Source organism: Saimiri boliviensis, chromosome X (assembly GCF_048565385.1).
Source record: "Saimiri boliviensis isolate mSaiBol1 chromosome X, mSaiBol1.pri, whole genome shotgun sequence".
NCBI classification, from domain to species: Eukaryota; Metazoa; Chordata; class Mammalia; order Primates; family Cebidae; genus Saimiri; species Saimiri boliviensis.
Window position 1 is genome coordinate 71,365,590 of NC_133470.1, and position 18,172 is coordinate 71,383,761.

General features: G+C 34.4%; 1 protein-coding gene across 4 annotated transcripts in view; it reads right to left on the reverse strand.

The window, feature by feature from the left end:
• The window catches only part of HDX (highly divergent homeobox), a 162,636-nt gene that overhangs the window by 11,811 nt on the left and 132,653 nt on the right, over window positions 1-18,172 (reverse strand). For all 4 annotated transcript variants that reach the window (XM_074392345.1, XM_074392344.1, XM_074392343.1 and 1 more), the window contains 3 exons: window positions 11,762-11,841; window positions 8,144-8,227; window positions 658-780 (listed from right to left, as the gene is read on the reverse strand). In XM_074392345.1, the coding sequence (XP_074248446.1) occupies window positions 658-780; window positions 8,144-8,227; window positions 11,762-11,841 (287 nt within the window). The remainder of the gene's footprint in view (window positions 1-657; window positions 781-8,143; window positions 8,228-11,761; window positions 11,842-18,172) is intronic.

The window sequence follows — 18,172 nt, forward strand, 5'->3', positions numbered from 1 at the left end:
ATTTCACATGAAAATATGAGACACAAAATGTAATTTGGGAGGAACTTGTAAACAAAACCCCACAGCAACATGCAAAAGATAATACTCTTCACCTTTGAAGTCAAAAATTCAAATATTGAAATATTTAAATTGGGAAAAGTAAGTGATGCATTGTGGACACTAAGAATTTCACAAAATAATTTCATATTGTCTTAGTGATGAGCAACAAATTACAGAATAGAAGATGTCCAAGTATCTGTGAACTGTGGTGGGGGTTGGCAGGAAACTAAGATGCAGAAGAAAGGCAAAGAAATACTTTAACTTTTTCATTCACAAAAGGTCCCAAAATATGTACCTCTCTAGTAAGGATAATCCAGTCTCTATCAACATTTTCAGAAATTTCTTTGACATTAATTTAAAATTATTTTCCCCACCTAAATACTAGCCTGAAATTAAAAGCATGTTAATGAATTATTTTGATTTTCCATTGAAGCAGCACATAAAATCTCAACACCTATTCTCAAGAAAACTGTTTTGCAAAGTTCATGAAATAACAAACATTTCCTCCATGCCAAGCAGATATGAAATATAAAAATGAAAACATATGAACAACCCAAGTGCGACATGCCATTTTTTGACTTGATACATTGCAGTTTACTAGTCTCTCCTGGGACGTACCTGCTGTTGCTCCTTATCGTCAGCTTTCATAGCTAGTATCAAGCTTCTAACAAAAGTCTGAAGTTTAAAGTATTTTTGCTTTTGAATCTCTAGCTCATTTTCAATGAATTTGACTTCTTCATTCTGAAAGAGAAAGTATCAAGTGATAGTTACCTTATGTAAACTTGGACTGTACATGTTTGATGCATAATAAAATTCTAAAGAACCATCAAATTAGGAGGAAAATGAAGAAAACCAAATGCTAACATAAAGGAATACAAAGCACAGAAGGAAATGATCCTGTTAGACATAAGCTGCCTTTTAAGCAAATCACTAATAGAAAACAATTTATAACATCAGAAACCAATCCAATCAGTTCCAGTAAAAGAGAAAACAAAAAACAGCTCCCTTCTTGGAAGTACCCCCTCTATATCAAGCCTAATTATCAATCAGATTAAGATTAAGAATAGAGGCTGGGCATGGTGGCTCATGCCTGTAATCCCAGCACTTTGGGAGACTGAGGCGTGTGGGTCACTTGAGGTTAAGAGTTTGAGACCAGCCTGGCCAACATGGTAAAACCTTGTCTCTACTAAAAATACAAAAATTAGGCAGGCATGGTGGCATGCATCTGTAGTCGCAGCTACTCAAGAGGCTGAGGCAGAAGAATCACTTGAACCTGGGAGGCAGAGGTTGCAGCGAGCTGAGATCGTACCACTGCACTCCAACCTGGGCAACAAGAGTGAGACTCCATCTAAAAACAAAAAAGATTAAGAATAGATAGATTCCAATTAACCCCAAAAGCAATGGTAGACACAGTAACGCTGAATTTGCCATTCAGAAAGCCAACTACTCAAAACTTAAATGGTTATTTTGCACCAAACAGAGCCTGAAATTACTAAGACTATTTTAAGTTCTTTGCTGAGCCCCCACAGATTAAGTAGGAGTCTGTTATTCCAAAAATAATTGAAAATGTACCACTGTGTACCATTGGTGTAAGAATCAGCTACTCTACTGTTTTTGCTAGTTGTATAGGCAAAACAACACTGGACTAATATTTGGGAGTATTTTAGTGCCAAGTGTATTGATAATTATAAACTTGGGTGGGCTAATTAACCTCTCTGTTACTCTGTTTACTAATCAGTAAAATGGTTATTATACTGGTAATCCTTAGCAGTTTTAGCTTTGAGGGCTATAACACTCAAATAAGATAATGAACATAGATTTACTATAAAAGCCACAGTAGCCCAGACACAGTGGCTCATGCCTGTAATCCTAGTACTTTGGGAGGCCGAGGAGGGTAGATCATGAGCTCAGGAGTTTGAGAACAGCCTGACTAACATGGTGAAACCCCATCTCTACTAAAAATATAAAAGTTAGCTGGGTGTGGTGTCGTGCTGCTGTAACCCCAGCTACTCGGGAGGCTGAGGCAGGAGAATTGCTTGAACCCAGGAGGTGAAGGTTGTAGTGAGCTGAAGACTGCAGTGAGCTGAGATCATGCCACTGCATTCCAGCCAGGGCAGCAGAGTGAGACTCCATCTCAAAAAAATAAAAAGCCACAGTAATCAAGAAAGGGTGGTATTGCATAAGGGTAGACATATCAACCAATGGAAAAAAAATATCAGAAATAAATCCCCACAAAAAATGGTCAACTGATTTTCAACAAAGGTACTGAGGTCACTTGATGATGAAACTTAAAAAAAGAAGACTTTTTATTTTTATTCATTTAGTTAAATCAAATATAGCTCACTGCCACCTTGAACTACTGGGCTCAAAGGATCCTCACAAGTCAGTAGCTAGACTACAGGCAGGCACCACTATGCCTGGTTAATTTTTTTTTAGCATTTTTGTAGATATGGGGTCTCTTTATTTTGCCAAAGCTGGTCTTAAATTCCTGGTCTCAAGTGATCCTCCCACATCAGTCTCCTAAAGTGTTTTTATTACAGGGATGTGTTATTGTGCCTAGCCTCATGAAAGACTTATTTTTAAAAATGAGGCTTGAGCCCAGGAGTTTGAGGTTGCAGTGGGCCATGATCACACCACTGCACTTCAGCCTGGGTGACAGTGAGACCCTATGTCAACAAACAAAACAGAACAATACAAAAAACAACTTTGCTCTTTAAAAGATATTGTAAAGAAAGTAAAAATAAAAGCCACATATTGGGAGAAAACATTTTCAAATCATGTATCTGGAAAAGGACCTCGATTCAGATCACATAAAGAACTTTTATAAGCAACAAAGTAAAAAGCAAAATATTTGAACACTTTCTTCATCAAATAGGTATCTGAATGACCAATAACCACATGAAAAGATGCTTAATATCATTTGTCCATAAAGATATACGGATTAAAACCCCAATAAGGTACTAGTACTGACGTACTACTATAGTTAAAGAGCTTGACAATACCAAGTGCTGACAAGAATCTGGAGCAATTAGAAGTCCCATACATGTTGACAAAAAGTGTCAAATTCTATAAAATATTTGCAGAGGTTGATTCTGAGCAAAATGTGAGTGATCAATGGCCTGTATACAGCCCTCAGGTGATCACAAGAAATGTGCCCAAGGTGATTGTGATCAGGCCACAACTTGGTTTTACGCATTTTAGAAAGACACAAGGCATAAATCTATATGGGTAAGTTGTATGTTGATTTGGACAAGAAAGGAGGAGCAACTGGAAGCAGAGGCTTCCATGTTAAATGCAGATCCAAAGATTTTCCGATTGACAATTGCTTGTAAGAGTTATCAATAGAAAGGAATGTCTGAGTTATGATTAGGGGTTGTGGAGACCAAGGTTTCATCTTGCAGATGAAGCCTCCAGGTAGGAGGCTTCAGAGAGAATAGATTGTAAATGTTTCTCATCAGATTTAAAGAATCCGTTTTATCAGTAATCCAAAAGAGAGGACGGTATAATGAGGCATGGCCAGCTCCCGCTTCCCATCATGGCCTGAACTAATTTTTCAGGTTAACTTTGGAATGCCCTTGGCCAAGAGAAGGGGCTTATTTAGATGACTGGGGAGCTTAGAATTTTAGTTTTGGTTTATTAATACATACATTGTTGGTGAAAGTGTAAAATGATACAGCTACTCTGAAAAACATTTTGGCAGTTTCTTAAGAAATTCAACATAATCTATCTTATCATAAGGCTCAGCAATTCTACTTTGAGGAATTTACCCAAGATAAATGAAAACACATGTCATAAATATATATATATATGAATATTCATAGCATATTTATTCATAATAGATCCAAACTGGAAACAGTTCAAGACTTCATTAGCAGGTGAATAAACAAATTTTGGTGGTGTTTACACAACTATGTCCACCTGTCAAACTCATCTAACTATACTTAAGGAGATGAATTTTATTGTAGATAAATTATGCATCAATTAACCTGGTTAAAAATAAAGTATATTCCAAATGGGGGAAATAAAACCTTTTCCTTCTGTCTAACTGACACTTTGTACCTTCTGACCATCATTGCCTTATTTGCCAACCTCCTGCAAGCCCTTGGTAACCACCATTCTACTCTCTGCTTGTTTGAAATTTGATTGTTTTTGATTGCACACATAAGTGAGAACATGGTGGGAGTTCTGTTCCTAGCTTATTTCATTTAGCATACTGTTTTCCAATTCTCTCCATGTTTTTCCAACAACAAAATACTTTTTTTCATGCTGAATTTCATGAATGGTAAATATAGTAAATAAAAATATGTCATGCATTTCAAAATCACTATGAGTAAATTTGAAATGTTCTCACCACAAAATATGGTATTTGTGGTGATGGATATGTTACATATCTTGATTCAATTAATCCACATTATATGCATAGATCATAACATCATTTTGTACCCTATAAATATACACAATTCTTGTTTGTCAGTTTACAATTAAAAAGTAAAGATTATTGCAAATAAATAGTCAGTTACAATTCCAAAAAACATGAAAGTAGTCTATGACTATTCTTTGCATTGGGAGAACTGAACTCAAAATCATAGCCTATTTTTGAACAACATTTGTTCAAAAAATTAAATTAAATTATATCAAAATTCATTGGTTCTATGGGTATTTTTGTTGTTTCAATTGAGAGGATGCTGTTGTATTTATCATATTCAATTTATTAACATGTTTACTATATCATTTATTTTACCTATAAAACTCCTTTTTTTCAGACGTTTAATATCAAGAGAATCATCTGCACAAGTTAAATTTCTTATGCAGGGGCACTCTATAAAAATCGAAATTACAAGTAAGCATTATAAAATTATATTAAAAATTATATGAAAAAGATAAATTACAAGTAAGCATCAACATGTTCCTGTCATGGTATATTTTACTAATTTTAAACCTTTGTTTTATTAGTATTCACTGCTGGAGCAGCAGTATTAGTAAAGTGCTGACCAGGAAGCCTCGTCTAATGCAGGAGATATACATCATCATTATAGTAGTATCTAGTTGAAATGCACAGTTCTTCTGAGCTGCATTCACAGTGTGTTAAGAAGCATGGATTCACATTTGCAAAATTCATGAAGCATCTTTTGGTTTGCAGATCTCCAATTATTCATGCTAATATTTCTCCTCAGTATTTATGCAATGTTGGAAAAAATAAGCAGCTTTAAGATAATTTAATATTGCAGACGTTTTCTTCTCAGAGCTGCTTTGCAAGCCTACTAAAGTCTCTCTAGATACCAGGCAGTAATTTATGTGTACTTTCAAGATTTTCTAAGTAAATCAATACTTATGAGAGAAACTAGTATCATAACATCAGATACTGAATTTCATAAAACAAGATCTATCTTATATTTATTGCTGTTAAAGCCCTACCTACAGTTTGAATAACCTTTGTTAATTATTCGTCTAGATGGTTGTAAGGAGAATTCCAGGTTCCACGTTGACCAAAGCTTTGATCTCTGAGCAGGCTATTAATGGCTGCCAAGTCCGAGGTGCTATTTTATGATGCAGTTAGTGCTGCCTCAGGTACTGAGCCCATCAATATGTCTCATAAGTACTTTGTGTTAGGTAGAATTCCTAACAACATGGTTTTCTAGTGATGTATCTCAATCACAAACTCCACTACAACCAAAAGGAGTATTCATGGTTGCATAGTGTTAGTTATCAAATGCACCATTGGAAACATTCTTTCAATTTGCTACATTAAATCTCAATAATGAAAGACTGTATGATTCAGTGTTGGGAAAAATATAATAATCCAGCTCCTTATTTTATATAAATGAATACTTACATAACAGTTTTAAAATTATTTCCAAAGATAAATTAGGTCATTTGTTTACTCACTTAGCAACTACTTTAACTATAGTTATAGTTGAAGAGCTATGTGTCAGGCTCTCAACCAGGTAACACACAGTCGAATAAAGTAAGCCTCTGCTTACAAGAAGTTTATGATGAATATATCATCATATGCTATATAACAATGTTTCAGTCAGCAATGTGCCACGTATAGTGATAATAATCCCATAAAATTATAATGGAGCTGAAAAATGTCTATGCCTAGTGATGATGTAGCCATCATAACATCACAGTGCAATGCATTAACTTTTCTATGATTGGACACACAATACTTACCATTGTATTCCAATTGTCTACAGTATTCAGTACAGTGACATGCTGTACAGGTTTGTAGCCTAGAAACAATAGGCTATACCATATACCCTAGGTGTGTAATAGACTATATACATCTAGGTTTGTGTAAGTACGCTCTATGACATTTTGCACAATGACAAAATTGCATCACAATGCATTTCTTAGATTGTATCCCATCATTAAGTGACACATAATGGTACTTAAGATATTAACATCCTGGTTTTCATCCCCAAAGAATAAATAATAGTATGTGTATACAACTAGAGTACAAAATTTTCTCTGAAGACAGATTAAATTTCTAAACTGGTAAGGCTTTTTAAAACATCCTGAAATCAGTAACAAGAACTGCTATATGAGGTTTCACTTACCTTTCCTTTAGAAGTAACAAGGTTCACGTGATGTGAGTTGAAAAATTTTAAATCATGATTATAAAAAGATATATTTTCTATATAGGTGTTGAATTTTGAGGGATAAAGAAAAGAAGTTTATGTAACTGCCACGCTTGAGGCAGTTACATAAAGCATATAAAAAACATCCCTAACGGGGTAATGAATGATCCCTTGTTTCTACAGAATTTATTACAACGGAAAACACTGAATTAGTGGAAATATTAACTAACTTTTTGTACTGCACACTCTGCCCTACCCTACTCTGGTTTTTAGCACCAAACTTTTTCAAGTAGACTGCCACCCAGGAGGATAGAGGTCTCTGAGTCCTGGGCTCAAGCCTATTTGACATATTTGTGAGTGCTAAGAGGAGTACACTTAACAACTGTGCAATCCAGTCTTTTTGTCTATATTTTTCACAACCTGTGCCAAGTTATGGCATGCAGAGACACTGTAATCCTGAACTGGGCATTTAGAAATATTATGTGACCACGTAGGAAAGATTATCATGATCTCTTGTATTTTAGAACCAACAAACCTTATAATTCTGTTAGTTGGAAATACAGTCGAAATATGGGATTTTATCATGCTCTTTGATGATTTAGGAAATAAATTTCAAAGGATATTTTCCTTCTGTGTTTATAACATTCACTGTTTTAAAGCATGACATGTTATGAATATTTGTAAAACAGAATCTGTTGAATGGCATACGTTTCAATTACAGTAAAACTGGAAGATTTTTGAGGAAATGACAGATGTATTTTCTGATTAAATGTTATTTTCTGTTAACATTTTAACATTACTAATCTCTGCTTTGAACACCGATGGCATTCCATGACAAAAACTTTTGTGTATGTAAAGGACTGCGTGGCCAAAATTTCAGAAGGCCCAAAAAGTTACCTAGTAAGATAGGACAATGATTAGCAAAGGGACAGTTTTTATAAACCTATGCAGAAAACATATTGACATACAGACTGATAGCTTATGATCAGCTTTAATTTAAAAATTATGTATGACACCCTGTCAAAGTCAGCTTTTCAGTTTAGTAACAACACTAAGAAAAGGTCATCTCTATTCATATTCATTCTGTATTTCCTTTGGGAATTGTTTTTAAACATATATTTAAACAGGTATATTATTATATATTTTTTAATTTTCTACAGAGGAAGTCAAAATTTAGGATAAAATTAGCAAAGTCCACTGGAAAAAAATATCCCTTTTACCATCATTTACAAATGAACATTGGCTTCAGAAAAGTTTTGTCATACATTTCATGTTTACCGCCACTGTATACTGCCTCCACCATGCCATATACTATCAATACTTACTCCGTTCAGCAAACTCTTTGCTTAAGATCATAACTCCTAAACCAGACAGCAATAATTTAAATAACCAGCACTCTGACCGATAGAATTAATGCAGAACCCTAGAATGCTTAACTTATTAAATTGGAGAAACATAGGTATGTAAAATTCTGCCTCATTTAATACCTAATCTTAATGAATTCATAATTTTAAATTACCTACCTTATAATCCAAGAGCGAGTTTACTTGTTCAACTTCAGAATTACTTATCATGTCACTTTCTTCATCATCAATAATTTCTATTTTCTATAACACAAGCAGAGAAGTTTTCAAAAATATATATCACATCATTCTTACTACACTCAGCAATGTATATAAAATATGCCTTCGATGTTCAGGTTATCTAATCTAGGTTATCTGGAATAAACTCTGATAACTAACTGGCTCCTCATAGTGTGTGTCTGAGCCACCTCCCTCTACCTTTAACTGTTAGGTGCTTGGTAAATAAAAAACAAAAATTCTATTTAAAATAGAAAATTTCTTTTTACAATATTCTTAACAAAACAGGCAAACTGCTTAAATAGCACCCTCCAGTGACAGGAAATTCATTTTCTGTAATGGTGGTCTATTTTAATGGCAAATATAAAATGGATAGATAGAGCTTTCCTTTTTATGTTTCCATATGCCACTTTGTGACTTCTAATGTAAAATATCAGAATATGACATATTTCAAAATCAAATACAGTTTTCAAAAATTCCCATATTTACTGCACACTGCACAACTTTAGCTTGACAACTAAATGAAAGCAGGCATCTATGATGTAATGATAAAAATTGCATGGTGATTTGTTTCCTTCATTGAAGAGTAACATCCAGAATGAAGAGGTGGAGAGAGAGGAAAAGGGAGAAAGAGAGAGGAGAGAGGCAGATTAAATTATCTTTAGCTTTAAAATTAAGATATAGCATAGCTTGTACAATATCTTGCCAGCAGTAGGTACTAATGCTAATTTAATATATGTTGAAAAAATGAAGAAAACAGTTCAGTATTGATGAAAAAATGACCAATGAGCTTCCACCATGAGGGTCCAAGTTCTCTAATCATGCGATTTTTTTTTATCAAAGCAAAAACCAAAGGTATAAATAAAATCAGCTCTAATCTTTTCTTTTGCATGTAAAAAATGCAGTTAAGAAACGACAACTTTAAATATTTAAACCCTGCCAACCCAAAATAAAATTTTTATAAAAGGAAAAACTAAGCTATATTCAGTCACTAGACAGTCTTTTAAGAACAAGCACATAAATAGCAACATGCTGTAGGCAGGATTTCAAATCAGGCTTCCTACCCAGCGTGTGTGTGTGTGTGTGTGTGTGTGTGTGTATACACACACATATATACATATACACACATACATATACATTTATATATGGTGATTAAATGTAATAAACGAACTTGGAATGGTTATATTTAATATATTGCGTATGAGGATATGATACTATTACAGGGTTTGTGACCTGCAGACTTTTGAATCAGGAAAACAGCAGCAGTGAAATTACTTTCTACTGCTGCCTGGAGATGAATCCAATGCTTTGTTTTCTATTCTAATCACTATAAACTTGGGGCTTAATCATGTCAGCTCTTCCAAGACCTCAGATTTGATTTTTTTTTTTTTTTTGAGACGGAGTTTCGCTCTTGTTACCCAGGCTGGAGTGCAATGGCGCGATCTCGGCTCACCACAACCTCCGCCTCCTGGGTTCAGGCAATTCTCCTGCCTCAGCCTCCTGAGTAGCTGGGATTACAGGCACGCGCCACCATGCCCAGCTAGTTTTTTGTATTTTTAGTAGGGACGGGGTTTCACCATGTTGACCAGGATGGTCTCGATCTCTCGACCTCGTGATCCACCCGCCTCGGCCTCCCAAAGTGCTGGGATTACAGGCTTGAGCCACCGCGCCCGGCCAGATTTGATTATTTTTGATGTTTTTTAGATTCTCACATATTTGGACTGGCTTAGGGAAAAAGTACCTAGGCAATTCAGGGAGGGGCACCCCAAAGAACACTGTGTAGATGTGTGCATTTAAATAGCTCTTAAATGTCTGTTTGATTTGTCATCTATGAATAATTGGGGACACTCAAAAGTTACAGGCAGAGGAAATCAGCCTTTGAAAGTTTGGAGTTTTGTTTCTAAAAATCAATTGCATTTTGAAAAATTAGGTCCCTAAATGACTGTGAGTCATCCTATGCAATGACTTCATTCATTATCTTCAAATATCTGCCGCGAAGGAGATTCAATGCAGAGAAATTTAGGGTCAAAACGAGCATGTCTTTAAAGGGAAAGGTGTTTCAATTTGTAAATCGTATATAACTTGCACACTAAACCTCAAATCTGAAGCAGAAGATTATTACTTGGTGGAATTTAAGATTAGCACAATTCATAACCACGGAAAACAATTACTAGTAGCTACCTAATGAAAACATGACTTTGCCTCACAATCAGATCTGTTTTTCTGTATGCTTGTTGAACTTAGTGTTAGAAGGGTCAAACATTGATTTCAATCAACCAGGACTCAAATCAGGAAAATACAATCCTAAACTATATTCTGCTTGTGGAAAACATTGTTATACAATGTTGTTATTTAACAAAAGAATAGCAAAACGATTTTATGCGTTCAACTTTTATTAAAGACGTGGCAGGACTATAGTGTGAAATAAACAATGCTTGTATTGAAAATCATTGTAAATCCTAAAGTCACAGCCATTTTGTAACAAAAAAATTCAATTATGGGGCTATTTTTTAGTGACTGCAGTAAAACAGAATGCTGATTCACTTTATGTCTGACTCTTAATGCCATCTTGATTATAGGTTTACTTGATAGGGCAGAATATAAACAAATGTTGCTAAAACAGCTTCATAGAGAGCATCACTATAATTTTACATTTTCACAAAACCCATTTTAATTTACACACAACCTTATTCTATTTGCCATTCAAACATTTAATACTGTCTTTCCTCCTATATTGTGATTTTTTTTTTTTTTTTTTTTTTTTGAGACGGAGTTTTGCCCTTGTTACCCAGGCTGGAGTGCAATGGCGCGATCTCGGCTCACCGCAACCTCCACCTCCTGGGTTCAGGCAATTCTCCTGCCTCAGCCTCCTGAGTAGCTGGGATTACAGGCACGTGCCACCATGCCCAGCTAATTTTTAGTATTTTTAGTAGAGACGGGGTTTCACCATGTTGACCAGGATGGTCTCGATCTCTTGACCTAGTGATCCACCCACCTCGGCCTCCCAAAGTGCTGGGATTACAGGCTTGAGCCACCGCACCCGGCCCTATATTGTGATTTTTAAGATGACTAACCAGAGTATAATTTAACTATTAATATGGGGAAAAAAGTTTCAAACACATTATAGATAGGTATGTTCTGAATAGAGAACTGAGTCAGAAATTCTTGCATACATGCACCACAACTAACAAAGGTTTCCTTCGTGAACTCAGACTAAACTCTGTTTTAATTCTGCCATCTGTCAAATAGGAGGAAATCTGCTCTTTACTAACTGTATTAAGGAAAAATAGCTTGTTATGTATAAAATATCATATAGATACCAAGTACTGAATTTTTTATATTTGCAAATCTCCTCAATCAAAAAATTAGTGATACAACTGATAATATTTTAAATTACATTTAGTAAACCCTAAAAGATATATAATTTCACTTGAAATAGCTCTGTTTGGGTTTGTGAAGTGGAGCAAGACTTTATTCTGAAAATGTGAATATTTTCACCAACTGGATCTTTGTGCATGAAATCAATCATATAATGGGAAAATAATTTCAAAATGTACATACCACATTATCTGTGGATACTGCATGGTGGTCCTCTTCCTTATGAACCCTTGCCTCATTTGGAACAACATCATTGGGCTCTTCTATAGAAAAAAAATGCCATAAATTAGCTTTTCATTTTGCAAAATTTCTTAAGAATATTGTTTTCAAGATAATTTAAATAATTTATCTATTATAAAATGATACAAATGGAAAATTCATTTCATACACGCTTTGATGAGCAATTCTACTTTAAACAATGTATTCTAAGGAAATAAGTAGGTATTGGAGAAAATACAATGATGGTCACCACTGTGCTATTTGTAATGAAAAAATGGACAAAAACTGTATCCTTAACAATGGAAGAATAGAGAAATTTAGAATATATCTCTATAATAAATATTATGAAGCCACTAAAACTGAAGTAGAAAAAAATAAGGAAAATATTAATGGACAACTGAAAAGTGAAAGAATGAAGGTAACAAAATCTCTTGTGTGGATACATATAATATTAGCTTAATTTTAAAATATATATACTTTACTATAAAATTTAAATAAATTTTTATACAAATATGGAAATTTTCATGGAGAGAAAATACAGGGACTGTTTACACGAAGACATTGCCATTAGTATTTCTAGATGGAATTATGGGAGATTTTTAATTTTTCTGTTTTATTTTTGCTTATTTGTATTTAAATATTTTTCTACAATGAACAATTTTTTCATTCAAATAAAAGGTGATAAAATAATTTTCAAATATATGATATAAAACCATAAATCCAGAGCATTTCCAGTTTTGTGAATGTAACACACACACTCCTGTATATATACAAAGAGAAAATAGTGCAAAAATATCCCCTCATCCTTATTTTCAGAAGAGTTATCACTGACAAATAGGATTGTTTCTATTTTTTATTGTATTTCCTAGTACTTTCTAAAATGAACATGTATCCCTTTTCTGATCAAAATTCAATATTCTAAAAATGAAAAAATAAGTAAAAGAAACAAATAATTCAGAGAAACCAGACTACTAAATAGCTCTTCAGGCTGAGCTAGGGGAACAGGTTGGTTCAAGACACAGGGTGTCTGCATGTATAATCTTTTCTGTTTTAGATTACCCTCCACCAGCCTCTTAGAAAACCAAAGTAGCAGTGTTCCTCTCTCTCTCTTTTTTTCTTTTGGTACAGCCATGTCATGGAGATTGTTTGAATAAATACTAGTAGAATTTTATGGTCTCGCAGTAACTGACATTTTATTTCACCTTAGGAAGCAGAACAAAAATATTTATCAGCCCTCCCCAATTTTTCTAAGTCCATTCCTTCTCTTGGAAAGAAATATAGGTGTGCCTCGTATGAGCTTGGCGAATTTTTAAGAGAAAAATAGTTGATCCAGGAACTGACATATGACCATATAGAGAATTCAAGTTTAAGATATCCAGGAAAATCTTACCAAAATTTTGATGCAAAGTCCATTACAAATACAATTTAAATGTTTTAGTCTCCTCCTCTAGATTTTTTAAAAATTAACTTTTATTGGCTATGTTTAAGATCTACAACATGATGTTATAAGATAGACACATACACACACCCATATATAAATTGTTTCTATAGTGAAACAAATTAACATATCCATTACCTCACCTAGTTGCCCATCCCCACCCTAAAGCAGCTGTAACATACTCCTTTAGCAAAACTTCTGAATACAGTACACTTATTAATAGTAATCCTCATGTTGCATGTTAGCTCTTTTGATCTGTTCATACTACATATTTGCTACTTTTAATTTTTTGACCTGCATTTCCCTATTTCCTCTCCCACCAACTCTGACCCTGGTAACCTCTTCATTTTTTCTCTCTATCTGTATATATTTGACTGTTTTTCCCCCTGCCTTTTGCCACAACATGGATTAAACCTGATATGGTTTAGGTCTGTGTCCCCTACCAAATCTCATGTCAAATTGTAATCCCCAATAATGCAGGTGGGGACTGGTGGGAGGTGATTGGATCATGGAGGTAGATTTCCCCTTTGGTGCTGTTCTTGTGAGAGTGAGTAAGTTCTCAAGATCTGATTGTTGAAAAGTGTGTAGCACCCCACTCCTCATCCTCCTGCTCCAGTCATGTAAGATTTGCCTGCTTCCCTTTCACCTTCTGCCATAATTATAAATTCCTGAGGCCTCCCTGAGGAGAAACCAGCAACATGCTTCCTCTACAGCCTATGGAACTGTGAGCCAATTAAACCTATTTTCTTTACAAATTACCCAGTCTCAGGTATTTGTTTATAGCAGTGCTAGAACAAACTAATAAATTTGTTTGGAGGACATTATGCTAAGTGAAATAACTGAACACAGAAAGGAAAATATCGCATGATGTCACTTATATGTGGAATCTTAAAAATAGGTCAATTTGAATTTTTTTAAAAGAATGGTTCACAGACAGAGGAGCCTTTACCTACTAATTATTTAGAAATATCAAGTCACAGGCATTAAAATTTCTATGTAATCAGCAACCAAATGTAATGAAGGGAGGGAAAGGAGTCACAAGTTTTAGCTGCAGAGCCAGTATTAGCACTAGTGGCCTCAGAAGAGTTTATATTGCTCATCAACAGGGCACCATTCTTCATAGGCTTGCCTTATATTCCTAGTCTCATTTTCTCATAAATTTGTGCACAGTTCTGCTTTACTGGTAACATATTCATACATGGTTTGATTATTTTGGAAGCTTTAAATTAAAACTCTTCTGATAATTTCTAAAATAAAAGGATGTGAAGTGATACAATAAATAAGGAATGTTTTCTTTAACTTACAGATAGCTTCAATATTTGTAAATGTCTGAAATCTAAACACTGTCTATGTGCCTGCTAATTCCCCAAGAAAAGCAGCTCTGCTACTTGGATAACAAACTGTAATTATTACTCAGTAAAAAGCTCTAGAGGGCGCTCTATGTGGTAGCTGTATATACTCACACTAAGTAACTGTATGTCGAATTATCTTTCATGTGTATACCCATATAACAGATACAGCTCAAAAAGAGGCTTTGATGTAAAATTTAATGGCATAGATGTTAACTGTTCTCATCTTTACAAAATTTGCTTCTAAGGATAGTAAAAATCTTTAAAATTGTTCAACCATAAATGTATTTTTCACAGTATATTATTTGTAGTTACAGAAATTAAGGAGCTCCGTCATCCAGCTATAACTTTTGCTGGAGTTTGCCATTGTGGGAGGGGTGAGCTCAGGTAGTCTTTTTTGTTTTGTTTTGTTTTTAATTTTTCCCAACCACACTTCTTTTCTCTTCACCACCACACAGGGAAAGGGAAAGGAAATGGGAAAGGGAAGGTGGGAGGTGGAAGGTAGAAGTTAGAGGTAAGTCAAAAGCTCTGTATTAGGGAAATATCTACCCACTCAGAAACAAATGAATGGAATTAAAACTGCTAAAAGACCAGCAGTACTTTTTTTGACCTTACTAAAGCTGCCTTTTACTGCATTAAATTTTAAAAATCTTAATTTTTGCTTATATAGATTTTTCTAGAACATTTTAATGGCTTTTCAATTGACTTTTAATATGTAATATGTAACTCTAATTTAAAGATATCATTCCCTTCTTAGATATGTAGAAGACTCTAACGCTACTGAATCAACAGCCTTATTATAAGCAGTCTGAATTTTAGTTGTTAGGTTTTTGAAACAGTATGGGCAGCTACTCTTTAGAGTAATCTAAGGTTAATTTTTCTTTATATTTATTAGATGTAATTAATTGAGACTTCAAAGTAGAAATATATCTGACTACATTTTCATAAACTAGAAGGAAAATGGCTAGCACATTTTAAAGGCATTATATTCGTTTAGGCCAGATGATATGATTCACTTGGTCAAACCAATCAGATTAGTGTTCTCCATTAGCAAAATGAGGAAACTAATAGGGCATAACTAGTAGGAAACTGTACAAAAAATGGCTCTTTTCAGTATTTGAAAATGATTTTATGCTTTTCTGTTGAAATTTCTGTGAGAATGAAAAGGTAACCATGCAACTGTGAAAGACACCAATAAAAAATCTAGACAATTACATTTATGATCAAGTGTTTTTTTATTCATACATTAAATTCTCTTTCTTCCTTTTCTCATTGTTTCTTGATTACTGTGCCAGCTGTTTAAGGAACACACCATGACAAAGTATGTCAGTGTAGGAGCAGTGGTCCATTAAGAGTGGACCATTAAAGTGGACTTTAAAATTAACTTTCACCTTTTCTCCTTCAACTACCTATTTCCTAAAAGTATCTTTTAGGTGGAGAAGTGAGAGTTGGGAAATGAAACTTCACTTAGGATCTTCTGCACTTTCTCAGAATATTTTCTCTCAGCTTACCCGCTCAACCACAGAAACACACAAATCCCTACTTCCCCAATCTCATTCAACTAGCCACCAGTCAGCAGGCTCTAAAACACAGTCATGAGTCACTGGGAATATCCAAGTATCTCCAGGCACATGCAATTTAGTAAACCCTAGCAAATGACAGAAATGGTTTAAAGGACCAACTATATTAGAAACAAAGGGCTTGGGAATGGTGCAATGCTTCTATTTTCTTGATAAATTTAAAATCTGCCTCACTATTTTCCTGTACACTCAATTCTCTGTTATCATCTTCAATATGAATAACAAATGTTAGGGGAGAGAAAGAGAGAGAGAGAGAAACTTGAATATTCAAAATACATGGCCCTCTTAATACTAGTAGCTTTGATTTCCCTTTCATTACTCAACCTACTGCCATCTGCTTGCCTCTCCTCTCCCCATGCAGTTAATTGCTTTTTAAATAATTTCTGAAACACCAAGTTCAACGACCTTCTCATTCCTTTTTCTACTTAACTTGTATGAGATCATGAGACCAATGAAATAATGATACCTTTTCCTTCTGATTCTCTTTATTTGTTTTAGTTTTTTTCTTAATTTTAGAGACAAATCACTATGTTGTCCAGGCTGGAGTACAGTGGCTATTCGCAGATGTAATCAGAACACACTGCAGCTTCAAACTCTTAACCTCAAGGGATCCTTTCACCTTAGCTTTTCAAGTAGCTGAGACTACAGGCATGCCACTACACCTGATTCTTTCCTTGGTTTTAGGAAAACCATAATATTCTGCTTCTTCTGTTTCTACATGTTATTTCAATGGTTCCCTTTTCTCCTCCAATGTCCAAATCTGGCTATTTATCAATACACAGTCTTTGTCCCTTGTCCTTTCTTGTTTTTCATTTTCTCATTTAACTAAATCTTCAATTTTCATGGCTAGATATTTTTTGCCTCAGGGTGGGTGATTTCCGTATTTCTTCTTGTGTCTTAAGCCCTCATCTGAGTTTCAGACTCATATTATCCAAAGACCTGCTGGACAGCTCCACATGGATGTTCAAACATTAGCTAAAATTCAATACATGCAAAACTGAATTCATCTTCCTACAATATTCTACAAATTTAATGCAATGCCAAGAAAAATCTTTCATGGATTTGGGGGAAAGAGATTGGGAAGAGGTATGCTCAAACAGTGCAAAATTTATGACTGAACAATTCTAAAGAATCAATATACTATAAGAGCAAAGAAGAATGAGGGCCCTACCAGATATTTAGACATTTTTATAAAGCCACAGTTGTAAGCCATGAGATCAGTGTAACAATAAGAAGTCTCACATTTGACCCACATGTGTATATGTGTATGTCTGCATGTATGTGTGTGTGTGTGTGTGTGTGTGTGTGTGTGTTAGAGAGAGAGAGAGAGAGAGTGTTTGTGTGTGTGTGTGCGTGTCTGTGTGTGTATTTGATAAAAATCAACATTTCAACTCACTGGAAAAAGATGAGTTATTCAACAAATTGTGTAGAGACAATTAGTTAACCATTTGGAAAAATAAAATTAGATGTATTAACACATCTTGAAGCAAAATGAATTCTAGGTGAAATAAATATCAAGTTGTACAAATTAAACTATAAGGATACTAGAGGCAAATGTAGGGGTATATTCACATAATTATAGTACAAGGAAAGACTGTAATCATGACCCAAAGTAAGTATTGGTAGATTTAAAAACTTAAAAATTACAAAAGAAAATCTGAAATCAGAAAATACCATAAACAAAATTAAAAGGCAAACAATAAACTGGAAAATAGATTGTAATTATTCTAAACAGAGCTCAATAAAATAAAAAGCAAAATGATAAAAGGCATGATCCTCTGTTTCTCAGTCATAGATTCAAAAACCTATATATTGTATGGTTCAATTTACAGGAAATTCCCAGAAAAGACAAATTTATATAGTCTATGAAGCAGATCAGGGGCTTCCTGAAGTTGAGAGTGGGGAGAGAGCGTGACTGCAAATGGGTTCAAGGGAATTATTGGAGTGATGAAAATGACATAAATTCAGATTTCAGTGATGATAATGGTTGTACAACTTTATAAAATTT